Source organism: Apium graveolens, chromosome 6, assembly GCF_009905375.1.
Source record: "Apium graveolens cultivar Ventura chromosome 6, ASM990537v1, whole genome shotgun sequence".
Classification (NCBI taxonomy): domain Eukaryota; kingdom Viridiplantae; phylum Streptophyta; class Magnoliopsida; order Apiales; family Apiaceae; genus Apium; species Apium graveolens.
Window position 1 is genome coordinate 113,754,511 of NC_133652.1, and position 14,868 is coordinate 113,769,378.

General features: G+C 33.4%; 1 protein-coding gene across 1 annotated transcript; it reads left to right on the forward strand.

Moving 5' to 3' along the window:
• Window positions 1–2,625: 2,625 nt before the first annotated feature.
• On the forward strand, window positions 2,626–6,120 carry LOC141667439 (copper chaperone for superoxide dismutase, chloroplastic/cytosolic). The gene is made up of 6 exons (XM_074473938.1): window positions 2,626–2,929; window positions 3,044–3,070; window positions 3,484–3,556; window positions 3,658–3,792; window positions 5,255–5,469; window positions 5,627–6,120. Exons 1-6 carry the CDS (start codon window positions 2,666–2,668, stop codon window positions 5,888–5,890), a joined length of 978 nt encoding a protein of 325 aa, XP_074330039.1. The 5' UTR covers window positions 2,626–2,665; the 3' UTR covers window positions 5,891–6,120.
• Window positions 6,121–14,868: the final 8,748 nt, after the last annotated feature.

The window sequence follows — 14,868 nt, forward strand, 5'->3', positions numbered from 1 at the left end:
GAATATAGTCCCGACGGATGACGCAATATAGTCCCGACGGATGATAATTTATTATCCATCGAGTGAGTAGCTTGTGTAATAATGAGTCTGTAGCACATTTATGCATACACCTTGTTTAGATTCTGTAGTAGCACTCAAGTCATGTTGACTTTAATTAGATATGCAGAATAGGTTGATTAATTGTACATAGATGATGTCTTGTAATTCTACATAAATGAAATGAAGTCAAGTGCCAGATAGCTACCCGACGGATAAACAACAATGCCACTCGACGGATGATCAACAAGGCAACCCGACGGATGATCATGTACCTGACGGATAATCAATTCAAATATCTGTTGACAGTGACAACACAGTCACATGCGTCGAGTATATGCAAAATGAATGTGGAAGCCTATTCAACTAGGTTTTAGAGAACAAAGAAGCATTGCCATTTCCATGCTATTATGAAGATATTAAAAGATGCTGGAATAGAGTAATGAAGCAGCATAGTATTAGACTTGATAGTTTTTATTTTATTATCTTATCTTATTACTTTGTAATCTTGGTGATATATAAACCAAGAAGTAGCAAATAGAACAACAAGAACAAGACTAAGAACATTATCTCAGAGAAACAATTGTAAGCTGCATCCTTAGCGTTTCTCTGTTAACTTAGTTGTTCATATCTGTAAGCAGCTGTGAGCTAATCTTGCTACACAGAGTTCTCTTGATATAATATATATCTCTGGTGGATACATTCAAATCCACCATAAAGTTTTTAAAGACTTGTGTTTTTAATTACTTGTGTTTTGATTTTACTAACTTCTTATTCCGCACTTTGCAAATCAAACACTTATATATTATTAAGATAGAAGATTTTATATTTTTTGAAAAAGGTTTAAGAATTCCATTCAACCCCCCTTCTGTAATTCTTGTTGCATTGTTAGGGTCTAACATTTATTAATCGTCATTGCAAAACATACTTGCAACGACAACTATCTCCTCTTAAATATGAAATGCCACTTAGAGTTGTTTTTATTTGATGTTGTGGTAAACCTCCGAATAATATGCGTAGCTCCTGCATGACTTCCGGTAATGATCTCACATTCAACTGTCCACTTGAATAGTTTCTGTATAACCATCCTTGTACCATTGTTACAAACGAGAATCAGACATAGTGAATCAACATCATCCCACACCATGTTGAGTTTAGTGAAATATTCTGCCACATCACAGTTGCCCTGTGTAATTTCAACAATTTCTTTATGCAAGCCAAACAATTGTGCTCCATTGGACACATCATATCTTTCCTCTAACTCATTCCATATTTCATGAGCATAGGTGGAATAGATCACACTATGACCTATTTATTTATTTGGATAACGCTCCCAAAATTCAAGATATTACCATGTCATATTGAGACCAATTTTTGAACAATAGTGAAATATTCAGAAGTTTTTCTATTGATCCATCAACACAACCGAGTTTGTTTCCGGCAGATAATACTTTCGACATCGATCTCTTTCAAATTTCAAAACCAGTACCGTCAAAAGGATCACTAACTAACTTCATACCGGAAAAATCAGATGATTGTAAGTAATATGGATTATCTTGCGAAGTTTTAAGAGAATTTGTTTGTCCAGTCTTCTGTGTTTTTGCGTTTGAAGACTCGACCATGAGTTTTGCTTACAGATATTAGATCAAGGATGTTGAAATTAGAAATAATATGAAAAACTAAACAAGAGATTTAATCTAATGATGATTAAACAAATAACAGATTATGACAAGTACAACCTCGATCAGAGATGATCAAGAGATGATAATCGAACAATTTTCATACTTATTTGCGAAATCAACAAGAATTGAGATGCATAAAACAACAAACAATTCAGAGAGATTGCAAATTCTAGCTAGATTCAGAGCAATTACAGATCACAGAGAAAGATTTCAACAAAAAAGATCACAACAGATACATATCACAAAGAGAAATGAAGAAGTAATCACGATGCTAAGAACAAAAACATGTTGTTGATCAGTAAAACGGTATAGATCAAGAAACAAACCGAAATCGAGTAAGTAACGAGAAGTAAAAGACTGACCTGTAATTTAATTACTTCATTGAAACGAATCTATTCTACTCTGATACTATGTGAAAATTTGTAAACTAAAACTAGAATAAGAACACAATAACAAAGATGATGAGTAAAAGTAAAAACATATTCACAGATATGTAATATGATACAATACTCAGTTTCTAATTTATGTGGACTATCTGTATATATACATGAGAGAGAGAAAATCTGTTACATTCTCTAACTAATTTTTTTTAAATAAATTAGACGCTAGTGATGTATGACTGATGTCATTGCGAAGTAAGGTAGCTACTACACCAATTTTAGAACCAGATATTGTTAGAATGACTAAAATCGAGAGAGCACTATATATTTTAATGTTTTGAAAAATATATTATAGAAACGAAAAATCCATTATTATTATATTATATATATATATACATCTTGAATTGAATTTGTAAAATATAAATTAATTTTTGAATAATTACTGCAAATTTGTAAAACTAAAAAACACAAACTAGTTTTCAATGTAAAAAATAAAAATAAAATAAAATTCAAAAGAAATGGGTGAAAGTCCACCAAAGATTCATCTAGAGTATCTAGAAAAGGCTAATGGGTTTCCTCAAGGCAGCTGCGACAACCACCACCACAGCAGCAGCAGCTGTTGCAGCTCTTACTTTTACTTCTCTCTCTTCCTCATCTTCTTCATCTTCTTCTTCTTTCCCTTCTTTTTCAATACCCAAAACCCTAAAGTTTCAATATTTTCTAATAAACAAGCCTTTTGATCATCTGGGGCTCTCCAAGAATCTCTCCAAACCTCCCTCTGCTCTTCACATGGACGCTCCTTCAGCAGATTACAAACCCTCTTCGCTCCAGGTCTTTCATTTTCTTGATCAAGTTTATATATATATATTATTTCAGTTTTTTGATAAAAATGTTAACTTTTTAGATTTTTTTCAATGATTGTTATGGTTTTTGGTTGATTTACAGAATGGCGTTGTGCTGCCTGATCTTCTGGTAAGTTTTGAATTATATGTGTTTGTAAATTATATAGAATTGGGTTCCGTTTCTTGATTTCTTTAGGCTGATATGATGACCACAAGTTGTTTGATTTAATTATTCGATGTTTTTTTTATTCCATTTCTGCTTAGAAAAGATTATTCCACAGTTTTGGCTTTTGCTCCGTTAGGTAATGTCTCTTTCGGGTTTCAGAATCGTTTAATCATTTTGCAGCTTTCCTAGACTTAATGAAATTTGATATAGTTAAAAGTAACTTAAAAGGAATTCAATTTTGAGCGGTGTTCTGGGAATTTGTCTTGTGAGAATCGTGTCGATAATTGGGTTAGGTTTGAGTAGTTATGACTCTGATTATAAAAGTGTACTTATTTACATATGTTTCTTGTGACATTATGGTGTTATTTTGTTGACAGACTGAGTTTATGGTGGATATGAAGTGTGATGGTTGTGTTAATGCTGTCAAGAATAAGTTGAATACACTTACAGGTGAGTCCTAAACCTTTAGTAATTGATAAGAGACTTGTCAATGTTGGTAAATTGTTGTATATCTTATAGTTGAGATTTTTTTTTTGTGTATTTGTGTTTAGGAGTAAAAAGTGTGGAAGTAGATCTGAGTAATCAAGTGGTTAGAATCCTGGGCTCATCTCCTGTGAAGACTATGCGTGAAGCTTTGGAGCAGACTGGTAGAAAAGCCCGACTGATCGGCCAAGGGGTTCCAGAAGGTTAGTTGACAAGTTATAAGTTGTTTCATTTTCGTTAAAGAAGTCTATGTTATTTATCACGTGGTTTTAATACTCTGAACGATGCATGCACTTGTACACTGCCTTTTTTTTCTCCTTCCTGTAGATTGAACAAAATGGATATGTTAATTTGCATCCATTATCTGTAAAATGTGGCCTTCTTTATCTTGTTCTAACTGCTGTCTCTTGTTATATGGAGGTGTGACTACATAAATTTCCGATTTACTGATTCAGCAATACACTGTGGCAGAAATAAGTTTCGATTAAAAACAGTTGCATTAAATCCAAATTTCTAGTTTTGTCATGATAGAAACACTATTGGTCCATTTGGTTGAAAGAATTTAGATAGAAATTGAATGAACTTTGTACTCATTTGGGGGTAAATTTATAGTTTATCTTAAATTCTCCATTTGCTATAGACCAGCTTTAAAGTAGAGCTTAATGCCAATAATATGAGAAAGAATGCCCATTCCCCTTCGGTGCAGACAACAAATTAAAAAGATAGCAAGACAATACAAAGATAGTATCCGGTGGATTAACTCATAATAGCCACCATACATATGGTGATTTGAAGGTAAGAATTTGTGAGGATCAAAACCCATTTCTAATAATAAAACTCTCCTTATATTGAAGAATAATCTCAAAAATTATAACAACTTCCTTCTAGAACTTTGGACTCTTACATTTTCTTCCCTCTACTGCCTTACTGATTTTCTTCAAAATTTTCATTTCATTCCTCTTGACAAAATGGAAGATGTAAGTCACTATAATTACGAAATGATTAATGAGAGAGGGTATGTATTGCATGACTAATTATTTAAAGATTAAGCGATCTCTATGATGCTTGTATAAAAGGACTATTAAACTTGGACTATTTATAATATGTATACATATAATTGTGTGCAATACTTAAAAATAATCCCACGAACTACATTTGTCCATATTACTCTCACTATCTGCCTTGATATTATAATCCCATAAGAATGAACTAAAAGGTAACTTTAAATTAGCACATAGCGTAATGTGAGGATAATATATTTATTTACACTTGTACATGAGTTTTACTAGAGGATAATTATAAATTTAGTACATGTAACAAAAGGGTTTATATTCTACTTTTGTAGAGGTTTTTGCTTGATAATCAGGACGAGGAACCCAATTTAGACCCATCTACACCTAGATTCTGTAGTATAATAGAAGCAGAGTCGTTTCCTCTCTTTTATTTTCCTGTAAGGTTCAGTTTACCCCCTTCATATTTCACATAATCAACGCAGTGTAAATCATCTGAAAATTTCAATTTAACTAAGCTGTAACTAAGCTTCAATAATTTGTTCAGAAAGAAACAATAAATGCAGTAGTAGAAAGTTGTCTGCTGCTTTTGAGTATAATTTTTTGTTTCGTAGCTGCCGGCCAGTGAAACTATTGTGTAATTGGTGCCATACAGATTTCTTAGTATCAGCTGCTGTTTCCGAGTTCAAAGGACCTAATATATACGGTGTTGTTCGCCTGGCCCAAGTTAACATGGAATTGGCCAGGATAGAAGCCAACTTTAGCGGATTGCCAACAGGAAAACATGGCTGGTCTATAAATGAATATGGTGATTTGACAAGAGGAGCAGCAAGCACCGGAAGGGTGTTCAATCCAACAACAGAAGAAGAGGTTTTTTTTTTTGTCCCTCAAATCATATAATATTCTGTGACCATGATTCAGCTGTTATCTAAGAAAATAGTTCTTGACAACATAAAAGAAGTTTGTTCAGAGTGCCTTGTTACTAAGTTAAACTGAAATGTGTTAAACTTTTAAATGAACTTTTCAGCCTCTTGGTGACCTGGGAACACTAGAAGCTGATGAGGATGGCAAGGCTTTCTTCTCGAGCACCAAAGATAAGCTTCGAGTATCAGATCTCATTGGACGATCCATTGCAGTCTATGCAACTGAAGATAAATCTGATTCAGGTCTTACAGCTGCAGTAATAGCTAGAAGTGCTGGTGTGGGCGAGAACTACAAAAAGCTGTGCACATGTGATGGCACAACAATTTGGGAAGCAGGTGATGCAGATTTTGTCACCAGCAAAGTTTGATGATCTTATGATTGATAAACAGCCCCTTAATGTATTAAGATTATCACACACTTTATAGATCCCAAAATAAATGGGGAGATTTTTACAATCTTGTATTACAAAATCCTTACCTAAAAATGTGACACCAATCTGTAATTTATATATAACATAATAATGAAACCCCTTCCTCTGTAGAAGGCTGGAATCAAATTTTGGTTATCACTTATATAATTAGAATTAATATTTTACCATTTGTATAGAAACTTCACCTCTCAAGGGTTCATTGTCCAGTTTGTGCAATCACTCCGTACTATCAAGTTTTTTAAGCTAAACTCATGCCACGAACCCTACAGTTTACTCGACCACCGTACCACAACTATTTATTGGAGTAATATAAAGTTATGTATCTGTTCGTGATGTATAACCTTGGGTCTCAATTAAAAAACAACCTGCAAAATGGATTAATTTGCAAACACTCTCTACTTGTCCTCGACTTTAACTTTGTCTTTGTGGAATTTGAACACCTTTTTGTTGTTTTGAATCAACTCGCACCTTGAGTAGTTGTTCCACGATCTCTTCTTTCTTCTTTTTCTTTTCTTCATAAGCTTGTAGTGAATCAAGAAGTTACTCCATTATCATACTTTCAATGTTTTTTGTCTCTTCAATGATATCAACAATATGCTCAAATTTGGAGTCCAGTGAACGAAGAATTTTCCTTTTATTAACTAAAGTCTCTGAAAGAAATATTAAACTTATTGCCATTTTCGTTATTAATTTCCGAGTCCTGCTCATTAGTTGATAACAACCCACAACAGTGCCTCATAATTCGAGGCGGGCCTGATACCCATCGTCCGTCATCAAGTTTCCTGAAATGCTGCTTTGATATTTATTTCCTACTACATGAACTGTTTATATGTTGATTTGTCCTCCTCAATTGTTTTTTTTATTTGCATCAATCTTATGTCTTTTTGAGGAGTTGTTCAAATGAGAACCCCGATATAATTATAATGAAAATAGAGATCTGATTATAATCACTAATTTTTTAAATCCAGATGCAATCACCGCCACACAAATTATATTTTAAAATTTATATTTCATTTACCCCATTTCAATTACCCCATTCCATGCATTCTCTCTCCACTACCACCCCAGCCACCCATCCTCGTCGTGACAGCTCCCCCTCTCCTCCCCTCCATTTCTTCCTTCCTCTTACATACGACCTGTAGACACACAAATCGAAATTTCTAAATTTCAATCATCGACGGAGATCTGATCGTCGGGTCCGATCAAAACTACGTTGTCAGAAACAGGCTGATTCGTCGAAACAACAGAGGCTTCGATTCCAGTCATTTAACTTGGATTCCAGGCTGATTCGTCGAAACAACCTGAGCTGCGATTTAAATGCGACATTTAAACTACTACTTCGATTTAATTTTTCTTAAATTTTTTATTTTGCTGATTTTATACACTCTAGTATTAATTGGTGATTTTACACTAGTGATATTTAAAATATTAGATATTCCGGTGGTGATGTGTGGTGGTGATGAAGACTATTAGATGTTATTGTGGTGGTTATAGTTTAAATCTGGTGTGTTGTGCAAGACATGTCTGTACATAACAAGACTAAGTTACTTTGACAGTTCTATTATTGTGCCCTATAGTTGGGTGATAATCATTTTATATTTTGTAATTGTTGAGTCTGTAAAAATGTTAAGGAGATTAGTTCGGAAGATTTTTCTATGAACAAACATCAAACTAACGAATAAACTCTAGAAGAAGATCAATTATGCTCATGCCTCAGAGAGAAGTGTAAAAGCTTGGAGTTGAATAATGTTTTTTCTGTAAAAATGTTTTAAGTCACATATCGACAAGTCACAGATCAAGAAATGCAATGGAGTTATATCGAGAAGTCGACTATGCCTGTAGAGAAGTCATTATACTTGTAGAGAAGTAAATTTGCTTATAGAGAAGTCCAAGGCATGTAGAGAAGTGGATATGTCGATAAGCCAAAATTGCATGTAGAGAAGTGGAGATATCGATAAGTCAAAATTGCTTGTAGAGAAGTGGATATGTTAACAAGCCAAAAATTATACGTAGAGAAGTGGAGACGTCGACAAGCCAAAACTGTATGTAGAGAAGTGGAGATATCGACAAGTCAATTACATGTAGAGAAGTGAAGATGTCGACAAGTCACTTATACATGTAAAGAATTGGACATATCGATAAGCATTTGTACATCTCGATAGGGGACATCTCTACACAATAATGAAGATCTCGACAACATCTCAAATTTCAGAATACAAACAACTTGAAGACCAAGATTATCAGTCAACAAACTGTTTTATCACTGAAGCAGAAAGTCTACAAATGCAGCTTGAAGAATGCAAGATTAACTGGACAAAGGAGGGTCACAAACCTGTTAGATTCTACACAGAGATGCCTACCTGGATGAGCTGGATGAAATGGACCAGTTTATGGCCTACCTGGAAAGGAAGTTTTCAAACATAAGAGTCAAAAAGCCCAGGTACTTCAAGGGTAAAGGTCAAACATCCTACAACAACAATTGGAAAGGAAAAACTCAAACAAATATAACTAGAAGAGGTGGCTATAAATCGGGATCTGTGGACAGATCTAAAATTAGATGCTCTAACTGTGATGAACTTGGTCACTTTGTCACATAATGCAGAAAGCCAAAGAAGGTGAAGAAAGACAAGGCATATTTGGAGCTTGAAGCTAAGTATAAAGTACTTCTAAAGAAGCAACAAAGAAAATCTTATGTACTGAAGGAAAAAGTCGGGATGACACAGATGATGAAGATGATAGTAATGAATATGAAAATTATGTTCCCATGGCCTTAGAGGAAGGAGAATTATCTGCATCAAAATCTGAGGTAACTATTTGTTAGTGTTTGTTCCCTAGAGACAACACTATGATGTTTTAGTTTAAGACATTAGGATTATTAATGTTTATGTTCTATCGATTATTCCCTTTATAATTTATTAATTCTTAATTTACTGCGATATAAATGTTAGATTAATAAATGCCCTTGGAATATGATATGCAATTCTATATCTCTAAGTACGTGACTGAGAAATGAGATTATGAGAATAGTATCAATATTCCTAAAGGTCCTATTCGAGTATCATTATTATGGGATAATAATAATGTATTAAGACTGGTGTGTTTGTTGACTGAGATCACATCTCATTGATCATATGTATAGTGATACTAAAGTCAAAAATACAGGCAGATGTATATGTACATGGTGCTGGACAGACCCAATGTGAGATTCTACATGTCTGTTATGTCATAAGTAATTCTCACAGTGATAATGATGTAATGGTCCTTAGAACTAAAGTCATTATATTTCTATACGAGAATTAATATACATTGATTCCATTAAATGTTATCCTTGACCGGGTAATGATAAAAGTGGACATTGGGTATATTATGAATGGTCTGAGAAATATGCATGATCTAGATGGGATTTAACCCTCCTATTTTAGGTTTGATATTATTGGCCTCTTGTGTGAGCTAGACTATGAAATGTGTGGCCACGCTCAAATGTTGATTTGATATGATAGTCTACTCATTGATCAAGGAAACCTGGATTAAACATTGATGAGGATGACACATTACATGCCTCTAGTTTAATCTATAATATTTGGTTAAAGGGATTATATTACATTGTACATTATTCACGAAAGGTTTAATCGATCACCGATTCAATTATTATTACTTGGGTAGCAATGATGTATTACTAGATGCCGCTCATTGTTTACGATTTTAAATTAGATTTAAAATTCGTTGCCAACGTAATAACAACCTATAGTGTCACACACAAAGACTGCTTGAAGGATTATTTAATTTAAATTTGGATTTAAATTAAATTAAAGTAATTTGAATTATTTATAATATTAATTAAGTTTGACTTAATTAATTAGATAAATATTAATATTCAAATTTATTAATATTAATTATGAAATTCATTTCTTAAATAATTAAGTGTGACTTAATTATTATACAAATAGGAATTTCGAGTTAATAATAACTCCTAATTAGTTAAGAGTTATATTTCTTTTTCTACTCTCTATATAATATCTCTTATGTGGCTGATTTTGCGAGCAAGACTTTTACTAAAACCCTAGCCACCAAGAGAGAAGATGTAGAGAGCAAGAAGAAACGAGTTTGTGCTAGTACACATGCAATCCTTGAGTTCAAGTATTCGTGTGGATACCGATAGAGCGTAGATCGCGAGAGCGGGATGCGTGATGATTGAACAAGTTTTGGATCTCCATTATTCAACCAATTTACAAAGCTTCTTAAGGTAAACAATATGATCTACGAATTAAATATCTATTTTTCGTATGGATCCTGCGGTGGGTTTCAGAAATTCTGGTTTTTCACGTTTTTAATTACAGTTTCTGTTGCATTTATGTGCTCGAAACCCAACACTATTCTAACCACCATTAATTTGAATGCATCACAATATAAGGAAACTATTAAAAAGATGAGTGTAGAAATGTTTCATATTCACACAAGCATGGTGGCTGCTACTGAGGACATGAATAGATTATCAAAAGTGCATGAGAAACTTGAAATTGAGAAACAAGAACTAGATCTGCAGCATGTAAGCCTAGAGTTATCCAGGAAAGAAAATGAAGATCTTAAAACAAGCTGAAATGTGCAGAGGAAGTAGAAGTTGTATTGAGAGATAAAATTGAGAAAAAGAACTTAAACTTAAGTCATTTAAAAATGCCTCTCAATTGGTTGGTTAATACAATGAAAAGAACAAGCCCTGTGCTAACATAACCATTGGACTGGACTATGAGGCTAATTCATCTCAAAAGAAAAGTCAAATTGACAAATGAAAGAAAAGTGTGAACAAAAAATTTCATGTCGTGCTTCAAAAGGTGAATGCACCATTGTTCAAAGTCTCTGAGGTGAATTTCAGTGAAGAGGAGCTTATCATCAAGCAGGAAATTGCAGATGAAGATGAAGAAAAGAAAATATCAAATCAACTGTCAACACCGAGAGTGAAAAAAATCCTGAGAGTAGTCCAGTCATCAAAACACCAGTAATCGAAGCCAAAAATAAAAGCACGGTAAAGAAAAAGAAGAACATAAATGGGAAGATAGGAGTCAACAAAAGCAACAACTATGCCTACGTTGCAGATTCCCCTAGAAAGCAGTGTCAAAGATGTGGCTCAACAAATCACCTAACTCATCTTTATAAAAATATTTTCAGTGATCTAAAGTATGGGGCATGCAAGTACAATGAAGCTCAAGCTGATGACCTCTATTCTTTCTATGACAAGTTTGATTGCATTCCATGCAACATGAAAGTTATGACTAGTTGTCATAAATTAGGAAATGATCTAAAAGAAGTTAATTTTAGATCTGTGATCCAAGAAGAAAATGTTAATCAAGCTAAGAAATCTGTCTTTTGATTGTTCAAGTTTTACTCCTGTTAACTCTGCCAAGAAGAAGAATGTACCCAACACTTCTTAGGTAGCTTAAAATACTTAAACCTCATTATGTGCAGGGAAAGAAAAAATAAGTCACGTGGATTATTGATAGTGGATGCTCTAGGAACATGACAGGTGATAAAGCCCCGCTATCACAGTTTGAGGAGATGATTGGCCCTTTGGTGACCTTTGAAGACAACATCAAGGGATTCATAATGGGATATGGCAATTTAATTTGTGGAAATGTAGTCATTCAGGATGTAGCACTGATTGCAGGTCTTGAAGTAAATCTTCTAAGTGTCAGTCAATTTACAGATAAAGGTTTTAAGCTTATTTTTGACAAAGAACACTGTTCAATCACAAGCAAGAAGACTGGTGAAGTTGCTCTCAAAGGAGTAAGAAATGGAAGCCTGTTTGTTACAGACATGAACTCAACAAACAAGGACAATGGTACATAATTCAGAAATTCTATATGAAATGAATTCTATAAAGACAAAGATATCACTCAACAGTTCTCTGCTCCAAGAACACCTCAACAAAATGGTGTGGTTAAAGAAAGAACAGAACTCTAAGTGAAGCTGCAAGGACAATGTTGCAGGATGCCAAATTGTCAACCAGTTTTTGGGAAGAAGTTGTTAACACAAAATGTTACACTCATAATAGATACTTGGTGAACAAAAGGATTGACAAGTCACCCTACTCAATAATGTCTAAGAAGAAGCCTATAGTTAAACATCTTCATATGTTTGGAAGCAAGTGCTTTGTGATAAAAGACAACTCTGAATATGTTAGAAAATTTGACTCGAAAGTATTTGAAGCTATCTTTCTTGGATATTAATTGGAAATGACTGCTTACAGAGTCTATGTGCTAGAGTAAAAGAAAATAATGGAGAGCACATATGTGACATTTGATGATAACAAGTATCCTGCCTTGGAATGCCTTGATGATAATAAAGTTGAAGCTTTAAAATTTGAAAATCTCAACCTTGATAGTGATTCTGAAGATGAAAATGAAAAGAATGCAGACAATAGAGAAGAAGAATAAGCTAGTGAACCTATGAATTCTGCAAATGAGAATTCATCTCAAGAAAGAAGCCCACCTGAATTTGATAGCACAAACTCTGGGGGGGGAGAAAGAGATGATAATTATGCAAGTCATACCAACAATGAAGAAAATGAGGACACCTTTAAACATCAAAATCATCACACCAAAAAATGGGATATGAGTCACACAAGAGACACTATCATTGGTGACCTTAACGCCGGTGTGAGGACTAGAAGTGCCACTGCAAATGAATGCCTACATGCATGTTTTTTATCTCAAATTGAGTCTAAGAAAATTGAAGAAGCTCTACTTGATCATGACTGGATAACTTCTATGCAAGATGAGCTAAATTAATTTGAAAGAAATAAAGTTTGGGAACTGGTTCTGCACCAAGAAATAGAAGCATCATTGAAATAAAGTGGGTGAACATGAACAAAATGGATGAAAATGGTGTTTTTACTAGAAACAAAGCAAGACTGGTTTTCAAAAGCTACTCACAAGAAGAATGATTTGACTATGATGAAACTTTTGCTCCAGTTGCAAGACTTAGAGTAATAAGAATTTTTCTTGTATTTGCTACACAATCAAATTTCAAGGTGTATCAAATGAATATGAAAAGTGCATTCCTCAATGGTGAACTAAAAGAAGAAGTTTATGTGCAACAGCCTCCTGGCTTTGAAGATCCAAAATTTCCAGATTTTGTAAAGAGACTATTAAAGGCTCTCTATGGATTGAAGCAAGCACTAATAACATTGTATGATACCTTGTCAGAATTTTAAAGCAAGAATGGATTCACTAGAGGCACAATTGCAAAACTCTATTCTACAAGCAACATAGTGATGACATTATCCTAGTTCAAATCCATGTGGATGATATCATCTTTGGTTCTAATAATGAGAAGCTGTGTCAATGATTCATAAAACTTATGCAAAGTGAATATGAGATGAGCATGATGGGAGAATTAAGTTACTTTCTTGGACTTCAAGTTAGTCAAAAAAGTGATGGAATCTTCATCAATCAGATTAAGTATGTCAAAGATCTTCTGAAGAAATTTGGAATGATAAATTGTTCACCTACATCTACTCATATGCCTATAGCTACCAAATTAGATGAAGATAAGAAAGAAAAGAGTGTAGATATTTTAAGCTACAAGATATGATTGGATATTTACTTTATTTGACTGCAAGTAGACCAGAAATCATGTTTACTACATGTCTGTGTGCAAGATTTCAAGCAAACCCTAAAGAATCACATCTAATGGCTATCAAGAGGATTTTCAGATATTTAAAAGGAATACCAAACTTGGGATTGTGGTATCCTAGGGCAACTGGTTTTGAAATTGTTAAATACACAAATGCAGATTTTATTGGATGCAGGGTAGATAGAAAAAGTACTAATGGAAGCTATCAATTCCTTGGTCAAAGAATTGTATCATGGTATAGTAAGAAATAACAATATGTGTCAACATTCACATCTAAGGCAAAATACATAGCTGCTGGAAGTTAATGTGCTCAAGTGATTTGGATTAGAAATCAATTAATGGATTATGGCCTAGTGTTATAAAAGATTTCTTTAATGTGTGACAATACTAGTGCAATAAATATTGTTTCCAATCCTGTTAACCATTCCAGAACTAAGCACATTGATTTAAGGTACCATTTTATTAGAGAATATGCTGCAAATGGTACCATTGAGCTTGTTTTTGTTCCAACAAAAATATAGTTAGCCGATATTTTCACCAAACCTTTGGATGAAGAAACTTTCATAAGGCTTGTAAATGAAATTGAAATGTTAAATTCTTCATCATAATGCAAGAATAACATGTTGCAGCAGATTAATTCTTAATGAATCAAAATTAATTTGATTTAACTAGGAATTAACTAAAATATGATTTATAAATATTTCAGAATTCTCTGTATATTTATTTCTCAAAAATAAATCTAACTTGTAATTTTTCTTATTACAAATCTAAATTGATAGAAGACATGAAACAAAAGTATTTAGAGAACTGAGTTCTCAATATGTCTAAATGACTTGTCGATAAGTCTTTAATGACTTCTTGATTGAGTTCTCGACAAGTCTTTATGATTTCTCGATATACTTCTTGATAAGTCTTTTTCACGACTTATCGATAAGCAATGTAGAGATCTCGATATAATTATCGATATGGAGTTCTCTATAATTAAATTACTTCTCGATAACTCGGAACTGAAATAATTTAATTTAATAAATTATTTCAGTGAAATACTTTTAATATAAAATCAATTCTATTCTTATGTTAAATTTTCAATATAAATTAGAATAAATCAGTCCAAAAGGACAAACTGAGTATTTGTACAATATATTATTATGTCACTATATAGTTCTCGATAAGAGTCAAGAAAGTGACATCGCGACATGAGTTCTCTATAAGCCACGCGACTTCTCTACATTACTTTTCAACCGTTCATTATTCTCTTATCGATAAGTCACAATTTTACACTATAA

Excerpts from the sequence above, each read along its gene's own strand:
- LOC141667439 (XM_074473938.1), top strand. The coding sequence starts at position 2,666 with ATGGGTTTCCTCAAGGCAGCTGCGACAACCACCACCACAGCAGCAGCA. Across the intron at positions 2,930-3,043 it reads ACAAACCCTCTTCGCTCCAG|AATGGCGTTGTGCTGCCTGA; the intron begins GTCTTTCATTTT and ends GTTGATTTACAG. Across the intron at positions 3,557-3,657 it reads TAAGTTGAATACACTTACAG|GAGTAAAAAGTGTGGAAGTA; the intron begins GTGAGTCCTAAA and ends ATTTGTGTTTAG.